At 36.1% G+C, this 21,326-nt stretch overlaps 1 protein-coding gene across 7 annotated transcripts in view; it reads left to right on the forward strand.

The window, feature by feature from the left end:
* The window catches only part of ZNF236 (zinc finger protein 236), an 83,345-nt gene that overhangs the window by 12,062 nt on the left and 49,957 nt on the right, over positions 1–21,326 (forward strand). For all 7 annotated transcript variants that reach the window (XM_054057333.1, XM_054057337.1, XM_054057334.1 and 4 more), the window contains exons 2-8: positions 156–298; positions 1,640–1,804; positions 5,975–6,153; positions 9,272–9,396; positions 13,007–13,179; positions 16,260–16,406; positions 19,294–19,365. In XM_054057333.1, coding sequence (XP_053913308.1) covers positions 156–298; positions 1,640–1,804; positions 5,975–6,153; positions 9,272–9,396; positions 13,007–13,179; positions 16,260–16,406; positions 19,294–19,365 — 1,004 coding nt within the window. The remainder of the gene's footprint in view (positions 1–155; positions 299–1,639; positions 1,805–5,974; positions 6,154–9,271; positions 9,397–13,006; positions 13,180–16,259; positions 16,407–19,293; positions 19,366–21,326) is intronic.

The raw sequence follows: 21,326 nt of genomic DNA on the forward strand, positions 1-21,326 counted from the left end.
GCGTGAGATCTTCAGAATACAGTGGATTTAGAGTCTTTACTGTCATTCAAAATCTTACAGGAGTTTGAATAGTCACTGCTTCAAAGAATTCTGTTATTTGCAATAAATTATAAGAAACGTATCTTCATGCGAATCTGTCAATGCTTATTTTGTAGATGGTGTTCTGATACTGAATACTGAGAACAGTGATTTTCCCTACCAAGTACCTAACTGCCATAAATGTGAGATCTGTTTACTGTCTTTTCCAAAAGAGACCCAATTCCAGCGCCATATGAGGGATCACGAGCAAAATGACAAGGTAGGAATTTTAGTAGATACAAACTTCGAAAATACAAGTGTATATTGATATTTTCATATACTGACAAGTAAAGCTAACACAAGAAATTGTTTTCGTTTTTTTTAATCATATCACTAGTAATTGCTACTTGGGGAACCACAGAGTTTGGTGAAGTCTCTCTTTCATGTTTCCTTGTATTTCCTTTGAGACAGGACCTTCTGTATTTTAATGCCATTTAGTTAGGTTGTTGTTTCTGGTTCAGTAATTTTTAATTTTAGCCATTGTCTTCGATTTATGAAGTATTCAGATTTATGAAGTATTCAGATTTGTGTCTTTGATTTATGAAGGGTGAGAAAATGTGGGAGTTTTTTTTAGTTGAATTTGCCAACTAATTCTGCACATTGACAACAGAAATAAAGTAATGTTTACGTGGATTAACTGAATCCTGCTAGTCTCATAGCTGTTTTCAGTAATGCCAAGCTAACTAATCTAGTAGATTTGTAGATTAGTAGATTTGTGATCAGCTAAAGTGATGAAGTTTATCAGATTTAGAAAAGAATGAGAAAAATACAGATGTGTGATTAATACTGGACTGACTTTAAATGAAGCTTTTGTTACAGGTTTCATCTGTAGCCTGGAACACTTTTTCTCTTCCTTGGTTTCTATTTCACAAAGCTAAAACTACTTTGCATACAATGGAAAAATAATTTTATTACTCTTGGGGGAGGTAGCTGTAGATATAGGTGAATTTTTACAAAGTGTCAGACTTTGAGGTGATAATTCATGTGTACAAAGAACTATTTACACAAGTTTCTATGTTGTGAAGATATATAGAAAATGGAAATTGATACTGTGAAAATAATGCTATTGCATGTTTGTGTAAGAGCCTCTATATCTGAAAGTGAAGGTGTTCTTAAAGAATGATAATTGATAGTGCAGACACCAACTAAAGAACAGTCAATCCTAGCGTAAACTAAGCTCTTTACTGGTTCAGTTATTAATTTTGCTTAATGAGATTTCAAAATCTCAGTAAATTAGGAAAGTTTATATCCGTCTCTTGCTCATTCTTTTCTCCTGTTAAGTTACAATCTCTTCAGACAGTCTGTTTGGAGTCTCATCTTTCTTTAGTTCCCCTACCTTCTTCCCCTATGTGCTTTTAAAGTGCTGTATTTGCATTTCCGGTAGTGAGGTGCAAATAACAGAAAATAATTAAAATTGGTATTGTTAAGGATCATTATCATATCTAGGTATTTGAATTGCCCTTTTTTTTTCATTCTTAACAATTTTATTTTCTGTCACCTAGGCTGTATGTACTTATGGGAAGATTGAATTTTTCTTTATTTTTGTGGCTTTCACAAACAGCCTCACCGGTGTGACCAGTGTCCAATGTCATTTAATGTTGAATTCAACTTGACGCTTCACAAATGTACTCATAATGGTGAAGAACCTACGTGTCCTGTGTGCAACAAGAAGTTCTCCAGAGTTGCCAGTCTGAAAGCTCATATAATGCTACATGAGAAAGAAGAGGTAATTAAATAAATGTCATAATTTAAATTATGAGAAGACATGACATAATGGTTGTACTTAATCTCTTACCTATGTGCTTTAGATTGGAGAATTGAATAAATGGTCTCATTCAGAAGAAACGCAAAACTTAGTAGGGACTCTGCTTTAATAATACTAGCAGAAATTAATATACTGGATATGAGCAAATTTTCCCAACCTGTTTTTACCAACAAAAAGAAACTGTACCTTTTTGATAGGTATATCGTATATGAATGTTACAGATTGGTTATTTACAAATACTTTTATTTTGAAGCAGTTTTTGTGGTTTCATGTGCACTGATAAGCCCACATATCTAGGTGATCATTTTTGATGGCAGATGTCAGGGTGAGACACTGTCACCATATATTTCTTGCATCACAAAGCTGTTCCTTTATCTAGAACTCTCATCAACTTTTTTGAGTGGTTATTGTTCCTTCCCCTTTTGCAATTTCATTTTCCATTTTTTGTGAGACATTGGTTAAATTCTTATCAAAAAGTTAATGCATAGTCATATTCTGCACACATCATTAGCACATTACTGCAGTTGCTAGAGTTGACCGCCTGTAATATCAAGCTTTCAATCATGTAATTACCCCTTCCTCCTGTGAAGGCTCTTTTAAAATTCCACTTTGTGTTGGGGAACTGGAGCTGAGTCAAGTATGTACTTTCATTGCAAGACTTCTACTAATAAATATAGTGATTGTATGTTTCTCCATACCAACGGCAGGCAGCTAGCAGCAGTTTTTATTGGTAGGTTTGGGATGATAGGCTTGTTCGCATTTTTCCTTCAACCAGACAAGGAATGCCATCCTAGAGAATGTATTCCTTCTTTAATCTTGTTGTCAGTTCACATTTTACCATGTATACAACCAAGTTGAAATGAGAGGACTTGTGTACAATTTTGTTGTGTGTTAACATATCTGTGATGATACAGAGTTTAATGGGTATTTATTAAGGAAACTTCATTTATGAATTGCTAAAAATACCAGAATTAGGAAACTGAGTGTCAAGAAAGATGCCTAAGATTGATTTTTAGTATTCATTTCTATCACTGAGTGATTTTTTCATTCCCTTCAGCTGCTCTTTGTTTGATACACAGTGCAGATGTCAGAAGACTAGGTTGTGTGATGCCTTTCAATTTAGAATTCAATGGACAGCTTAAAAATTAGACTTATATTATCACCTTTCAATTGCTAATGAATATATTCTTATAATGCTCTAATTCTGTGATGACACAGGTGAATATAACAGTTGCAGAATACTGCAAGAATGACTTTCTGGGTAGTTATGCACTGGGCCTATAGGAGAGATGGAATTTGAACTTAAAGCAGAGGGGGTTGAATATGGCACTAGGTGTCATTCAGAAGGTTTTTCATAGTGTGCAAGATAAGTAGTTATCAGTGGAGTATGTTGTCCCTGCTAATTGCTTTCACTTCCTTACTCTTGCTGTTAGGCTGAAAATCTGAAAATGGAGCAGAGAAATCCTCATCGGTAGCATTTGAGGAGATTGCTGCACAAAACTGAAGTTTGGGTAACTTTAGTCTTGCTTTGTGCTTTCTCAGTGAGGTTTCTTTACAGATTGGCGCAGAAAGACAGTAACAAGAAACTAGTATAATTACCTTCTTGAGCTATCCAATTAGGTTTGGGAGAGCGTATCTGTCTGTGTTGAAGTGCAGATTTTCGTGATTGCTCCTGTGAGATGTTCTAGAAGGAATTTTCTGGGCTATTTAGATTTATTTTGCAAGAAACTAACTTTTAGCCTCACGTTCTGTAGTGATTTGTGTGTGATAAACTAGTGTAACAGAAAAGAAAAAAACCCACATTTGAAATTCATCACTTTAAAGTCGCTTTCCTTTAAGAAGTCATGGAGAACATGCCTTGTGTAAATATGCCTCACCTTGCAGAGGATTCTTGGTTTTGTCCATTTCCTCAGTGGAATCGGACAGTGGTACTTTTTGACATGGTGAGACCGGAATGCTAAATGTAAAACGAAAAATTCTGATTTAAAACATTAAAACTGGTAATATGTCTTCTTTCTCTATGACCATGAGTTTTTGGGGGGCTGTAGGAAATCCTTACTATGTTGAAAAAGTTAAAAGTGGTATTTGATGGATGTAGAGTGAAAGATCCTTTATTTAAAAGTTCTGATTGTCTGAATTTTTTTGGTAAGAATTTTCATTGTATTTGATTTGTCCTGTCTTTATAAGTTGGGAGCAATGGTCTTTGAAAAAATGCAAATTAACATCTTCTTTCACTGGTGGTAGGTGTCATTGATACTAAGCAGGTGGAAATTGTGAGTTCCAAAGTGTTCATTCAGATATTGCATCTAAAAAGATAAGGACGGCGAATAAAGGCAGAATTAGATGAGTAAAGCTTCCTAAATCAATTTTTTTTTATTTTGGTAATATTAAGTATTATCTAACAATGTAGGAACAGCCTCTTTTGTTTGAAGTTAGTGGGTTTAACTATAATGAGATTAACATTGTGCAGTTACTTGCTCTGTGTGTGATAGTGGATTTTTTTTGTTTGCTCAAGGGGCAAAAAAATAAGTCTGGCATTGCCTTTTCTAGACAGAGGCTGTTGGGCTTGATATATTTTACCATGTCCTTGCTTTCCTATAGCAAAGTCTACATGAATAAAAATGCATAGACTTCTGTTGTCTTAAATGCTACTTCTTAGGCTATTTTTTTGTTTGTGGAAGTTGCTTAACAGAATATGTGTAGTAGCAACTTAATGTCGTAGACAATGTGTGTATGAAGGACCTTCTCTTTAGGTCATTTTTCCCCACTTATATAATCATAAACCAAATATGTTGTATTCTAATTTGGATTTGAGTGTAGGTCCTGGAAAATAAAGTAACATTTATTTATTATCCAAGACTAAGACCTGAGTCTGGTAATAATGATCTCTAGGTTAGATTAGTCAAGTAATTTTTAAGGTAATATTTCATTTCATTGAAGCACTTGAGATTTTTAAGTGCTTGTGTGGAAACATCTGGTGATATTGTAGAGTTTTGGGATTTTTTTCAGACTTAAAGAACAAATTTATTGTCAAAGCATCTTAAAACCAGCACTGCATGTTTTTGTTATCTTGATAAAAACATTCTTGTCAATATCTTTAAATGAACACTTTTTTTCCCCCACTGTTGATTGTTCAAGGAGGCAGAAAAAAAAGGAGGTAGGATAAAAAAACGTTTCTGTCTACAGTGATAATTACAATTGTTGAAAAATGAACTGAAAACTGCCTGAAGTTGCTTACACACACCAGTAAGGAACCTGTATTGCTGAAGAGCTGGTGAAGATTTATCAACACTTTTTCTTAAATCTCTGCCTAGGTTTTTTAAAATAAAGTTTCTCTAAGAAATGTAATCAGTGGTTTTGAAAAGCAAAAGAAGTCAAATGCAGAGCTTTTGGTTTTAGTTGAAGCAACATTTGACTTTGATTCTTCCTCTGAATTACAGAGAAATGGCAGTTCTTTTACATTAAACATAACAAGTATGATTTCCATTATAAATGACATGGAATATTAATGTAACTGGAAAGTGGTATGTTTAACACTGCTGTAATATTAACGGGCTGAAGCAATATCTGTCAAAAGCACTATGCGACCCTATTGCTGTTCTATTTCCTGTGAAGATAGCTTAAGAGAAATCAGTAGTAACTGTAGTGGGATTAGTGTTAAAAAGTGACAATGTGTCATTTTAACTAGTAAAAGTGTGATATTCCTGAATCTACAGTTAAGATGTTTCTCTTTGGAAAGCAGTGGATTTTTTTTACAAATGTTCATGTAGAGCATAGCATAATGACACTGAGGTAAGCTTCTGTGCGTATCTTGAACTAGCCTACCAAGGAAACAGGGAGTGGTGGGAAGGATGGTACTGAGCTGCTAGTTTTTTGCTACTATATGAACTTTTATAGAATTGAGTTTCATGTAATTTCTTAAAATATAAATATTACCAGAAGCCCGCAGTGATTATCATTCATGATTTATGTTATGGGGCTCTCTTTCATTCAGTTACATACTTTTATTGCGCCTTGTTGCCAGCTGGCAATGTCCTTGGAAGGATACATTCATCTTCTTGAGCGAAACTTGTGCAAGTCTACTGCTGTTGGAGAATCTTTTGAAAAATCAGTCTCTATTATCTGTTTCAGAACCTTATCTGTTCAGAGTGTGGAGATGAATTTACTTTACAAAGTCAGCTGACCTTACACATGGAAGAACATCGTCAAGAATTGGCAGGCAGTAGGATCCACAGCTGCAAGTCTTGTAAAAAGGAATTTGAAACTTCCTCACAGCTAAAGGAGCATATGAAAACTCACTACAAAATAAGGTGATGATCACAGGATTGTAGGAAAATGAGCAGATAGTACATTTATGGTGATAGCTGGGGAAGGCAAGAGTAGCATTTCCAGTCAGCAAAGTACCACGATCCATGCAGATCACTTCTTTTCGGTATGCTATTATGAAATGGCATTTGTTATTCAAAACCTTGTTGAATTAGGTGGTTATTTTTGGAGCCCTTTTTTTGCTCATGTTTTCATATTTAGGGACCCATACTAAGCATAGTTCCATCTGCTAGCTATTTGTAAACACAAAATTTTTCCAATTGAGTGCTTTTTGAAGTGTTTATTTGTGGATTTAAAGGCTAATGGAGGTACTCTGAATATAATGTATACTAATTTTACATAGCAGTTACTTATTTGCAAAAATCCTAATATTTACCTTTTGCAAAGAAATATTTTTTTCCTTGCAACATATCTTTTGCAAGCAGTCATTAGCACAACTTGCTGTGAGCTTCTTGTAAATCTGAAAAAGCAAAAAGTGAAGGGAAAAAACAGGTGAAATAAATACTGCTCTTACTGTCAGTAAAAATTGGTTCTGCCCTTTCCTTCACCTCTGCAGTTTTACTGTTAGGAAGGTGAAAATTGCTTCAACTTTGAAGAAAGAAAAACTTACTTCTGTTAGTTTAGTTTATGTAGTAAAGAAAGCCTAAGGTTTTTGACAGGTGATCTCTCTTTCAATATTCTGTTTCTATGAAAAACGGATGGAAAACAACGTACTTAAAAATGACAAGTACTGGGTATTTCCAATTATTTTTATTAGCAGCTCGTGCAGACTGTGATATCTTAATAGTTGTGTTCCACAAGGTTTAGAAAAGTATTGCTGTGAATTTCCATTTGCAATCTGAAAACTGAGGTGAAATTGTGTTTCTATTGAGTTATATATATTACTATGCACAAAAAAAGAGTTCTTGTTGTGGACATCTATGTAAGTTAGCATCAATAAATAAAGCATGGACGAGTGAGTCTTATATGATGGCTACAATTTTGAGAGAGTATTATGCATGCTACATTCTGATATAAGTGAAATGTAAGTGCCTCACAGTAATTTGTTTATTTTCTTAAACACGGATTATTTCTGAATTCAGAGCTTCCTTGTGAGATTTATTTTATCGGTTCAGATGTAGAAATGTGTTGTATTTGTATTCAAAAAAATACTGTCCGTAACAGTTCTTTACTGTCCTTTCACCAGCAACCCATGTATGTGAGCCATGTTGAAGATTTGCATAAGTAATCCCACTCCGCTTTCTGTGTTCCCGTAGAAATGATTTAGAAAAGAAAAACATGGACGTTCTCTTTTTTTTTTTTGACACAGTCCTTTCATAGTGTTTTGGTGAATTATGAAAAGTTAACATTTGACCTAAACTGTTTGACAGTTATCAAGCTCAAAGACATACATTAGTAGTTAAAAATATTACTGATTCCTGGTTTTTGTTGTTCAAAAGCTTCAAAAGATTTATAGGATTGACAATTATAATGAACTTTGTTCTGTTCAGTTTTTTTCATAAAGTGCTTGCACTTTCCTTCCCAGAAAAGTGGGGTTTTTGTATTTGAAGTATTTGTAAGGGAAGCATTATGAAGTTGCATTTTAAACTTAGTATCTACCTTTGTTGAAAAGAAACTAGTCTCTAAATGAGAGGATATTTTAGGGGGTGATCTGATCTTGAAGGATTGTACCTGCAGTTGTCTCAAAATTGTGTATTATTTCCGTGATTAAAATGCCACTGGTATAGTTCAAGCAAGTCTTGTTGCTCATCAGAGAGCATACACTGACAATCAGGCTGGTCTAGGTCTGTCCTGAGATGAAAGAAGAGGAAGTTCTAACATCTGTGCTATTCTTTTCCTACTCATAAATCTGCAGTCAATTTACTTTAGATGCTTCTTATATTTAATATGTAAAATATATTACCCAAACTCTGTGCTTGCTCTGCAAGAGTATAAAAATAGTTAAAAAATGCATGTGATATTTGGTTGAAGTAATTGGAAGGGAAAATGTGCTTTCCTTTAAAAAGATAGTGTGAATATATGTTTTCTTAGAGAAGAAAGCAGTATCATTTGAACAGAAGTTTAATGATTCCTGTGTTATAGGAATTCCTGTAGTTTAATGATTCCATGCATGCATGGACTGTTACTACCCTGCTGTTTTTTGATATTGTTATACCAGCCAGTGTTTCAAGGTGGTGATATATTTTGCACATCTGCTCCACATTGGCTAATTCTGATTTCTCAGTTGTTTTGGAAAATCACCAGGTATCTATATTTGTATAATTTCAGTTAGCTTTAGGCAGTGCTGACAAGCTGGAGTACTGTACAGTTGTAAGTACTCAGGCACAATGGAAACTGGAGTGCTTGAGCTACCACACTGCCTTCTGGTTTCACCTTCTTTAACTGAGTTGTTGTAATGTTTTTTTTAATATCCCCTAGCGTTTTTTTCGTTGTTTTTTTTTTTCCTCTTTTTTCCCCCAGCATAAAATCAATTGTTGTTTTTTTCCATGCTGCTGTTTTTCATCAGACATTTGAGCTAGTAAGATTTATTTGCAAGGAAATGAGTTATGGGAATCTTTCACCTGTTACCATGTCTCTGTGGAGATTGTGATTTGTATTTGAGGAGCAGTGGTGAATTTTTGGTTGTTAAATTCTTAACCTGTTTTTGTTACACCTCAACAACTGGATTTGTTCTTCTGTTAATGAGATCTTCCTATTCTAGTTAAGAACAGAAGTCTTGCTGTGTTCAGGCTAAAGAAAAGAAGTTGCTCAGAGTTGAAGGTTCCCATCAGAACAGTGGTTGTGAAGTCACTGTATGCTTCTAGCAGAATTTACAGTAAATATGCCTTTAGAGCCTCTAAGAAGTATCAATTGTATTACGGAAGTAAATGTCAGATTCTTGTAGGATCTTAGAAAGGCACTTCATTTGCTTTGTTCTTTTACTGTCATTAAAGAGTTTGTTTTTTAACTGTTGCAGCTGATATAAGTTGTCATCAGATTTACACTGTATGTTAAAAAATGATGAGGTAGAATCACCTTAATCAAAATAATGTTTACTGTTAGGGTTAAAAGGATTTTATTTAAATTCCTTTTACTGTTTATATTGTTTTTGTTAAATGACAGAGTATCAAATACCAGATCTTATAACAGAAATATTGACAGAAGTGGGTTTACCTATTCCTGTCCGCACTGTGGAAAGACATTCCAGAAGCCAAGTCAGTTAACACGACATGTTAGGATACACACAGGTAAGACTGTGGAGGTAATTATTTTAGTTTACATTTGTCTTACAAAATTCAATTAATCTGTGAAATGCTAAATAGCGTTCTCCCAGCTGAGATTTGAAGGATTATTCGTACATCTGGCTCATTAGATGCTGTCACCTGTTGGTTTAAAACACTCTGTGTGATTTCTTTGCTTAGGAAATTAATATGTTTTTAAAAGTCCATTTTACATATTTCTGATTATATACATCTGGAAATTTTAAGTACTTCACAGATTTCATTTGTTACAGAATACTTAATACTGGTACTCTAGAGAACAGGTTCTAAAATCTATAATCATAAAAAGAGTAGAAATATGTAAGAATTAATAATGCTAAAACATAATGGCCTTGCTTTTGTTTTTAGATTGATTTATTTAAAGTTACTGCCATATATTTTCTGTACTTAACTATAATTGCCCTTTTCACGAAGTCTGAGTTAAATTTGCGAGGTGATAAGCCTAGATTGTAACTTCAATCATTTGATTGTAATTTCTTCATTTGATGAAGAGCAAGTCACTGTTCAGTTTGGGAGAGTGACCTGCTGATGGTTTTTGCAAAATCAGTGTAATAAATATGTATGTTTGTTTAACCCTTCAACAATTTAAATAACTGAAAAATGCTAATTATTTTATAATAGAGAAGTTTTTGAAGTGTACAAAGGATTATAAGGAGGGTTCTCAAGTTGTAAGCAGACATACATAAGATAATCCAAGTTTGGCTTTAACCAAAACCTTCATTGAAGGTGTTCCAGTGATGTGCAATATATGCATATTTTCCATCTCGTGAATAATTTGCTGTTTATCTGTTTTTTAGCTAATTAACATAGTAAATGATCATAGAGTCATGGAGTAGTTTGGGTTGGAAGTAACGTTAAAGATCATCCAGTTCCAACCCCCTTACCTTGGGCAGGAACACCTCCCATTAGATCAGGCTGCCCAAGGCCCCATCCAACCTATCCTTGAACACCCCCAGGGGTGGGGCAGCCACAGCTTCCCTGGGCAACCTGTGCCAGTGCCTCACCACTCTCATGGTGAAGAAATTATTCCTAATGTCTACTCTAAATCTGCCCCTCTCTGTTTTATACCCATTGCCTCTCATCCTATCACTACAAGCCTTTGTAAAAAGTCTCTCCTCGGCTTTCTTGTAGTCCCTTAAGGTACTGGAAGGTCTCTATAAGGTCTCCTCGGAGCCTTCTCTTCTCCAGGCTGAACAAGCCCAGCTTTCTCAGCCTGTCTTTGTATGGAGGGTGCTCCAGCCCTCTGATCATCTTTGTAGCCTCCTATGGACCCAACAGCTCCATATCCTTCTTATGTTGAGGATTCCAGAGCTGGACACAATACTCCAGATGAGGTCTCACGAAAGAAGAATAGAGAGGCAGAATCACCTCCCTCACCCTGCTGGCCGTGCTTCTATTGATGCAGCTCAGGATATGGTCAGCCCTCTGGGCTGCGAGTGCACGTTGCCAGCTCATATCGAGCTTCTAAATGATGGAAGTTTGTGGTTCATATTAGGAGTCTGTTCAAACAGTGATGTGATGAGCTGCTGTGGACAGGAATTGCTTTGTCAAGGGAGAAATAAAATTTGTATTGTGTGACTCTTTCTTAGCAATCTTCTAAAATTTTAATTGTAAAACATTTACACAAATGGTAACCCTTTTACCTGCTTTAAGTTCTCCCAAAATAATATTCAAAAAATATTCAAAAATATTCAAAAAGTCATTGGAAATTAACTTTCTTATTTTGCAGTTTTGTTTCTATTGGATACGTTATTTTAGCTTATTCTAGTCTGAATTAAAGAAACAAGATTATAGGTTGGTTGGGGGACTTCTCTAGAGCTTCCGAAAGATCAAGAGCATTTATAGTTCTTTTGATGAGTAGAAGGACATTTCTCTGTTGGGAAACAAGAGACAGAAAATGTAGTCCCAATCTGCACATGATGGTAGGTCATTTTAAGTTCCAGATAGCTAGCGAACACTGATTTAGTTTGTAACATATATTATTACTTTACATCTGAGGGCAATCTGTCTGGCATCCAATTGCTTGCAGTGCAGTAAAATATGTAGAAAAGAACAACTGTACTTTAAAGAGTTTAGAACACATAGTCTTTAATTTTTAAAGAGCATGTCTGTGCTACATGTACAGCATTACATTAGTGTCTTAATTGCCGTACTTCTTTGTTCATAGCCATTAATTTCAAGCACTTAAACCCTTTGGGGAAAAAAATTAAGTCTCAGGGATTGCAATCCCCGTATTAACAACTAAGTAATGAGCCCTTCATTCCCCCTCCCAAGTCTGTATTTTATGAAGATACACGTGAGAAATACAGAAATTCCACCTTTCCACAGTAGAATTAAGATTTAGTTTTTAGAATGAAATTTACTTAAATAGGCAAACTTAACCTGAAGTAAAACTTCCATGTGTCTACCAGCAGCTGTTAGGGGAAGCTAAGCCTTTTACCTGTGAAAGCCCAATATGAGTTTTGTCACTTAACTGAATCTGAATCAGTGTTTTGTATTTTATTCTATATTAAAAAAAAAAATACAGTTAAATAATGTTAAGTGTTCTCAAGGTCCTGGAGTTACCACAGCTAAACTATTTCGCTAAGAGAAAAGAGTTATAACTGAGTTCGTTCACAGTGGAGATTTCCAGTAGTCAGTTAAGACACATGGTTGTAAGAAACTGAACTTTTTTCTTTATATCTGTGTGTTTTAAAATATGTAGCTTTGTAATATGTTAATGCAGTTCTGTTATGTTTTATCACTTATGATTTCTAAAGCTAATCTGTTCATGTACAGATAACTAACTAGGTATGCACAGCACTAAATCAGGACATTGTTACAGGAATGCTCTGTCACTATGTTGTGCAGATTTTCTTTAATGTTCAGTAGGAATATGAACATAACACATTTGAAAATTATTTTTTTAGCCCGGCTGTACAGCATCTTATACAATAAAAACATTATTTTAATGCACATTTTCTATAGATAATTGTAAAGAACAAACGACTATTAGTATTTATTGTGGAGTGGGAACCGCAGGCCATCTTTTTAAGTGTTGCTGTAAGACCCTTTCATTTTAGACTAAGTAAAAGGTTAACTCTTTGACGGTTATTTATGACTGTCCATTCCACCCTCTGCTCCACCATTTGTTTCATGCTGTTATAAGCATTTTATAGAATTTTGTGTCAAAGAATGGCATTTGTGTGTTTTGGTTTTTCTTATCCTGTTTTTCTTTTCCCCATGTGGTTTTGCATAGCACATTCTGAGATCTTCCAAACCACACGCTGAGGGAAGCTGTTCTAAATAGTTCTATAATACGCTTTTCATTTATTTTATGGATTTTAACCGATGATCATGAGCTAGGTTATAAGACTTTTAAAAAGCTGCATCTTGATCAGATTAGATGCTGAGATTGGCGGTCCAGGTAAACAATTTTGTTGTCAAAACATGAAATAGTGTATGTTTTGTGTTTGTCTGTGTATGCAGATACCTATACACAGTATTTTAACTGATACAGTGTTTTGTTTGGATACAGGAAATTATTAATGTTAATTTAAAACCCTTTATGCCACATCCTTCGTTTTTTCCCTTTCAGGTGAAAGACCTTTTAAATGCAGTGAATGTGGAAAAGCCTTTAACCAGAAGGGGGCATTGCAGACTCATATGATCAAGCACACTGGTGAAAAACCCCATGCTTGTGCCTTTTGTCCTGCAGCCTTTTCTCAGAAAGGCAATCTTCAGTCACACATACAGAGAGTTCATTCAGAGGTAAATACAATTACTCATGAAGTGGTTGGTGCTAATATACTGCTTATTTCATTTTCAGTATTTAAGTTATCCTGTTTGCTATTCCTTTGCTCTGTGGTGCTTTCTGCAGCCAATGTAGATTTTCTTCTGTAGTATAGATTCTAATTTGTTGGTTTTACCTGCAAGTTTTCCTAAAATAGCTTAATATGAATAAATGTATATTTAGGATAAGTAGCAGAGCCTTAATTTACCATTGTCTTTTCAGTATACTGGTAGATTAATAAATTATATTAGTAGGTTTAGGTGTATAAAAATGTACCTGTATCAGTCTTGGGAGAATGAGGGCTAGAGTCAGGTGAAAGTAAGCCAAAAGCAGCGAAGCAGAAAATGGTGAAAAATTTAAAGGCCAGACAGCTACCCACTAACTCCACCATCAAGTATACTTGCAATTTGTCTTTGGAGTATTTATCTTACAACCTTTTTCAGGGCTTTTTTTCGGTTACAAGTAGAAGAAAATTACAAAATGATGTTAAAAATATTGTTGTGTCAGACCTCTTCGTGCTGATTATTTTTTCTTCTTTGTGACAGACAGTTTTTAAAACTCAAATGGTACTTCTATGATAATGTAATATAATTTTGTGAGCAACATTATCTTTGCAACTAGTTTTGATTTGGAAGGGATAAACTGATAAAGGCAGCATTTTTTGTCTTCTCTCTTATTTTGCCTGCATGCAGAATATCATCTTTGCTCTCATTCTTTCCTCTAACTCTGTCTGAGATTTGCTTTCTTGATTTCCATTTTTGTGTTACAACAATAGATCTTGCTTATTTTAACCAAAGATTCTTTTAGTCTATTAGTTTCTTACTTTTAAGATGTGATCCTTAATTAAATGGATCTCAATGCTTTGTATTACACTTCATTATATTAAATCATATGTTTGTTTCATATGGCTTTGTGTGATTAGTCTTCCTCACTGCTCACAGCTCTGTTTGATAGCTTTTGTTACATTAAAAAATGCACCAATGATAATTTCAGATTTTATGTTGATTTTTTTTGATATTACAAGATTGGGATCAAGCCAAAAATATTTTTCACTTTTCTCTGTTACCTTATTATTCTGTAATGAATAAAGTGAGTGGTAGGGTAAGGGACTTTGAATAAATGCTGACTGTTCATCATGTCTTATACTCTTTCATGATCCTGAGTCTACATTTTATTTTAGTTACTCGTTTTGGTAATTTCTTGATTTATTTTTTTTTCTTGCTGTTGCTGCTTCCTTCAAGACTGCATGCAGAACTCTAATGCTTCATTTTATCCTGAGACAGTCACGAAATAATGTTACTGTTGACAATGAAACAAGTTGACTCTCACTTCACGTGTCACTTTTTAGTCGTATGGCATGAGGTTTAACAAGGCCAAATGCCGAGTCCTGCACTTGGGGCACAACAAACCTCTGCAGTGCTACAGACTGGGGAAAGAGTGGCTGGAGAGCTGCACGGAAGAGAAGGACCTGGGGTAATGGTTGACAGCCGACTGAACATGAGCCAGCAGTGTGCCCAGGTGGCCAAGAAGGCCAATGGCATCTTGGCTTGTATCAGAAACAGCGTGACCAGCAGGTCCAGGGAGGTTATTCTCCCTCTGTACTCGGCACTGGTGAGACTGCACCTTGAATACCGTGTTCAGTTCTGGGCCCCTCGCTACGAGAAGGGTGTTGAGGCTCTGGAGCGTGTCCAGAGAAGAGCAACGAAGCTGGTGAGGGGGCTGGAGAACAAGTCTTATGAGGAGCAGCTGAGAGAGCTGGGGTTGTTTAGCCTGGAGGAGGCTGAGGGGAGACCTTATTGCTCTGTACAACTGCCTGAAAGGAGGTTGTGGAGAGGAGGGAGCTGGCCTTTTCTCCCAGGTGACAGAGCACAGGACAAGGGGGAATGGCCTGAAGCTCCGCCAGGGGAGGTTCAGGCTGGATATCAGAAAAAAATTCTTCACGGAAAGAGTCATCGGGCACTGGAACAGGCTGCCCAGGGAGGTGGTCGAGTCACCTTCCCTGGAGGTGTTTAAGGAACAGGTGGATGAAGTGCTTAGGGACATGGTTTAGGGAGTGTTACGAATGGTTGGACTCAATGATCCAGTGGGTCCTTTCCAACCTGGTGATTCTATGATTCTATGATTTATTAGTTGATAACTCTTTCTGAAAGCCTTGTTACGAGATAAAGATAATATCAGAAAATACAAAAATCCATACTGTACTACAGGCAGCTATTTTCTTTTGAAGATTTTGTGGTTCTGTATGTATTGGAGGTACTGCGCTGGTTCTTACTACTGTGCTATAGACTGAGGAGGAGGAGGAAGAAGTGAGGATGGTTTGCATCTGCAAATGTAGCTACTCTAATTACCTCAACCCCTTTGCCTGAAAGTCCCAAATAAGTTGCTGCTGTTCACTTTCTCATCCTGTGTGTTTGAATTCAGTTCAAACTATATATTAAACTTACTGTCCTTCACTGTGTTTTTTTTTATCTTTTGGTGGTGTTTTTTTCCTTTGTGCAGTCCCTATGGCCTTTGGCCTAATCTATTTCACCTTCATTCTGCTTTGACCTGAAAAATGCACTTTATTTTTTCTTGGAAATTTGTAAAAGATACATCCACAAAGGTAAACAGAAGAGAGCCAAAACTTGAAGATAAATTATCTGCATTATTTCTCTTTGTATTTCCATTTGTACAGACTTCTATTTATGGTGTTGTCTCTTTAGGTACGTCTGATAAAGTTGCATTTTGGTTTTGTTTTTAAGTGTGTAGTGGTAGGAAATTGTAAGAGGGAAAAGTCTGAGACCTTATTTGCCATATGACATTTCTTTTGCTCTCTGATGCTTTCCAGTGTTGAGTACTGGTAACAGGAGATGACATTCATGCACGTAGATTACAGTTGACTTGATATATGAGAGGTACCAGACTAATTTCATAACTGGATATCAGTAACTTGAAAAAATAAACCATTTTAGCTCTCTTAACCCCATAGTGTATTCGTTATGTGTATAAATAGTGCAAAAAAAAAAAATCAGTAAATTTATGGAAAATTTACTTAATTTTTTTGTTTCTTTTATTGAAGGTGAAGAATGGCCCTACATACAACTGTACAGAATGTAGCTGTGTCTTCAAAAACTTGGGTAGCTTAAATACACATATTAGCAAGATGCACATGGGTGGTCCACAGAATTCTGCAAGCTCTTCAACAGATGTATCACATGTTACAGCGGTAAGCTTTGCTTGATGTGTTGTGAAAATGCCTTTAAGAGTTTAATTACATTTATATCTTAATTCCAATAATTCTTCAAATAGGTTAGAACTAGTAGGCTTGTAGCTGGTTTTTGTCTCTTTAAAGTCTTGTGTCATTTTTTGGATTGATTTGCATTATCAAGTATTGGCAGAATGTAAATTGGCCAAGTGCATGCAAAAAAAAAAAAGGATTTACAGTTTGAGGCTTTCGATGCAAATACAGCATTTTTTTCTACAACTAAGTAAAATATAGTTCTGGTGCTTACAGATTGTGTGGAGGAAAGGTTTCCACCCCAGATAATAAAAATAATTTGGAAGTTCTGCTGGAACAATGAAATGTGGAACTATTTAAAGTATATATTAGTTTTAACTCATTTTCAGAAGTTGTTCATAGAATCATTAAGGTTGGAAAAGACCTCTAAGATCATCAAGTCCAGCCATCAGCCTAACACCACCATGCCTGTTACACCATGTCGTGAAATGTCACGTCTACATGTTTTTTGAAAGCCTCCAGGGAGGGAGACTCTACTACTTCCCTGGGCAGCCTGTTCCGGTGTTCACCACTCTTGTTAAACAAGTTTCTCTTCATATCCAACCTAAACTTGCCCTGATGCAACTTGAGGTCATTTCCTCTCATGCTGCAGCACCTCGGTGTCCTTGTCCTGAGAGGCTCAAAACCGAGCACAGTATTTGGAGTGTGGCCTCTCCAGTGGCAAGTACAGGGGAACAATCCCTTCCTTAGTCCTGTGGGCCACACCATTTTTGATACAAGACGGGATGCTGTTGGCGGCCTTTGCTACCTGGGCACCCTGCTAGCTCATGTTCAGCTGACTATGAACCAGTGTCTCCAGCTCCTTTTTTGCTGAGCAGCTTTCCAGCCACTCTTCCTCAAGCCTGTAGTGCTGCATGGGGTTGTTGTGTCCCAAGTGCAGGACCCAGCACTTGGCCTTGTTGGCTCTCATACAGTTTACCTCAGCCCACTGATCCAGTCTGTCCAGGTCTGTCTGCAGAGCCTTCCTTACCTCTAAGCAGACTGACACTGCCACCCAATTTGGTGTAATCTGTAAATTTACTGAGGGAGTACTTGATCCCCTCATACAGGTTGTTGGTAAAGATTTTAAATAGGACTGGCCCCAACACAGAGCCTTGGGAAACACCACTTGTGACTGGCTGTCACCTGGATTTAGTTCCATTCACCACAACTCTGAGCTCACCCATCTAGCTAGTTTATTATCCAGTGAAGGATACACCTATCTAATCTGTGAGCCACCAGCTTCTCTAGGAGAATGCTGTGGGAAACTGTCAAAGAATTCATATAATTCTAGTCCATATCAAGACATAGTGGATTCTTCTTCTGAGTACTTGTGATAACTTGTTTTAAAAGTTAGCTTCTTGTTTGACAGATCATAAACAAAAAAATCTTAGCTTTATAAAAAGCTTTATTTTTATTCCAATAAAAATTTTTTTATTGGAATGTTGTGTTTATTTTGGTTTTATTGGAAACATTGAATGTTGTGTTTATTTTACCATGATACAAGAAGATAAATTTCAGAAAATGCTTTTATTTCTTAAGACTATTTTATTTTTTGAGCCTATGCATATTTAATGTATCACAGTACATTTTTTTCCTTGAACTACCTTTTCTAGCCATATTCCACTTTGTTTCGCATCACTTCCAAGTTCTGTGCTTTTAATGACAAGAAACATCAGACTTTGAAAAGAAGGGTTAAAATTCAAAGTCTATATTTCATTATGCAACTGTATCTTGATGAAAATAAATGTCTAGTAGTGTTGTTTGTAGAACCATTTTTCTTTTTCAAATTCAATAATGAGTTTTTGTATGGTAGACACTCTTTGTCCCTTCAGGTTGACGAATAGAAAAAAAGGATTAATGTGTCCTGTTTGCTTGCAAATACATGTAATCTCGACATCTTTTAGTACATCTCTACATTTATAAGCCTAAACTTAAAAGCAGAATGGAAGAGGATTCCTTCGTACTATCTCATGTTTGCTTTCCCTGTCCAGCTCTGTTTTTCTTATTTTGGTTTGCTTGATCATTTTGCATTTGCATTGCATATTGATATTATGGAAGGCTGTTGTTACTATCTTTGCTGCATGCATACTTCTATGCTTGCGTGAATGAGGAGGAAAATAAAGAATATCTCCATGCAATAGTATAAGCAAAATAGGAGGAAAAAAGGTTTCTAATAACAGATGCCAGTAAGTTTGACAAGGAGGAGCGAAGATGATAACTGATGTGTCAGTTGCATATTAAGAGTATTACATTTTTAAGTTTCATATCTGAAAATGCAGAGATTTAATGATTGAATCTTTTGTTGCTATGGAAAGATAGTACATTCCTAGATTAGCCCAAGCATTCTTATATTAGAACTGACTTTTTCATTCTGCTCAAAACTTGCAGTTTCTTTAACAGATTTCCAATATAATAATTCTTATCTGAAGTTTGCCACTGATCTGTCATTCCTGTCTGAGGATGAGCAGTGACAACTAAAACAAATTCCAAAAGCTCAAGTGTCATGAAGTGCTGTGCTACCAAAAAATGCATTCTTGTATGATACATGAGTTCATCTGGTAAAATATGCCTACTATAAGGTGTTTTTGGGTTTTGCTGCATTAGTGTTTTACAGCCAAGTTGTTGGTTTCTGTAATTTGTGTGTATTTAATGTGTATAGAATATGAAGCCACACTAGTGAGTTTATGTTCTGCTGTATCTCTCCCCTAGTCTCATTTTCCCTGTCTGTAGCCTCTGTGCTATGTGGGAAAATAAACTGTGGTACTTTCATGAATATTGGCCATGTTTTTCTTCTTATTGTACAGAAGCTTACAATACTTTAATTTCTTTGTAGGACTCTGTCACCCAACCTTTAACAACATCTCCTGCTAATCTTTTGCAACCTGTTGATAACAAATGGAAGAATGTAAGTGTACCACTTTTTGTCATATTTTTTAATCAAGACTTAAAGTGGAAGAAATTTTACAGAATTTTGTAAGCTTTCATTTAACTGGTGGTAAAGGATATGCAGTGGTCCTCTGTGATAATTTGTTTGGCTAATATGTGAAGGCAAACCTCTTGGCGAATGCAACTGGATATTTAGGAATGGAACAGGTCTTGAATGGATTATATTCCTTCATTCATGATACGGTCCTGATTTTGCACATAATTCTGTTCACTAGATCTTCAAATTGGAGGCAAACATTCTCCTATATAAAAAGACTGGAGGAGAGTAAGGACTCTCTTAAATATTGGATTATGCTGCCCTTTTGACTTTACTTCACAGGCATACCATGGTTTGAGTGGAGAGGAAAGCTGCTGTGTGAGTGATAGTTGAGTTCATCGGAATTGGGGCAGCAGGGGAAATGTGGGGCTCCGGAGGAGCCCATGGAGGCAGGGCAGAGCAACACAGGGCTGGCTTTCTGGATGGAAAGCCACAGCAAGCAGTCTTGATGTGCAGGCAAGCAGATATTGTTGTGCCAGTTAGTGAGAGTATTAGCGTGTTTCGTTGCAGCTATGTAGCATTAGTTATCAACTATAGATTACGGTACGGTATCCTAGTGACAGACTAATTGATTTGTATTCCCCCCTTCCCAACTTCTGCCACTGATTATTTTCTCATGTACTAGAATCCACAAAACCAAGGACTAGGAAATGTAACACTTTTTACTTTAAAGTTACCATAACCAGTCTATTTTTTTATCTTTTACTGTGAATTTAGTGTTCCAGGACAGAAAGCTGAATAGACATGATGCAGACTAATTAATTACTAACATTTGCTGTACTGAATAGTTACACTATGTTTCTTATGACACTTACTAAAGTGTTAGAAAGACTGTTCCTCAAAGCACCTTAATTTAGGTAAATTCTCTTTTTTTTTTTTTTTTAACCAATTGAAATTATTTTCCTTGGTAAGGAGCGTTATTAGAGATGATGCTTGTTTTTCAGGAGGACCATGTGTGTGAAAGCATAGGTCGAAAAAGAAAATCATCAGTCATGTCACATTGTGTGGTTACCTGTACTTGATGCAAAGTGCTGTTTTTTCCCCAGTGAGAGGTGCCAGTTGTGAGCAATGGATCCCATTGCACCCTCCTCTCTGAACTGCCTGATGCTTTTGGCCACCAAGTGGGAGGACTGGTCCATTTTCATCGTTAGTCTTAGTGTCTTCAAGCGTGTTTCTTTCCCAGAGTATGACTTAGTAACTGCTGAGCCACCAAGCAGTTGAAGTGTGAACCCTTACAGAGTCAATTTAAGCTTGCGTGTAGTGGATCTAGGAAACCAAGGAGAAATCTGACTTTCTAGTCTAGCAGTTAGACTGGGAACCAGAATTCTCCTTCCCCTTGTGAGGCTCTGTTTTTACAGTAGTAACTATATTCTGTAAGATGTCTGGGAGTCTTGTGGAAAAGGAGTGCACAGCATCGCCTCAAAACTAATCCAGACAGAGCTCAACACTAACGTGAATCAGCAGCAATTTTGTTAAATGTTTTCTGATATTCCTCCTTTGTTATGCTATCTACTTGTTTCATGCCTTCAGATCCAGAGCCTGCTTGTTTATATGCAGTTCATTTGTTGAACTAGAATATATGCTCGGATTCCTCCATGGTGCTGCACCACATATCACATATAGCTTTAAGAAAATATATAGATTCTTTTATTTAATGTTAGTTTTTTGGTAAATAGAACTACTTGTAACGATTCTTGTAATGGAGGTGATAAAAAGCAGGGTTATGGTTTGTATTTTCAAATAGAATGATGTACTAAAATTAACGTGAGATGCCTTAAGTGATTTTTGAAACTCTTGTGAGAATTTGTGAAAGAGCTGCACAGGGAATCACAACTGTTACTGTATTTCTGATGGAGTCCTTTCAAGGTTAATTCTTGGTGCTA

The sequence above is a fragment of the Cuculus canorus genome, chromosome 2 (genome assembly GCF_017976375.1).
Source record: "Cuculus canorus isolate bCucCan1 chromosome 2, bCucCan1.pri, whole genome shotgun sequence".
NCBI lineage: Eukaryota > Metazoa > Chordata > Aves > Cuculiformes > Cuculidae > Cuculus > Cuculus canorus.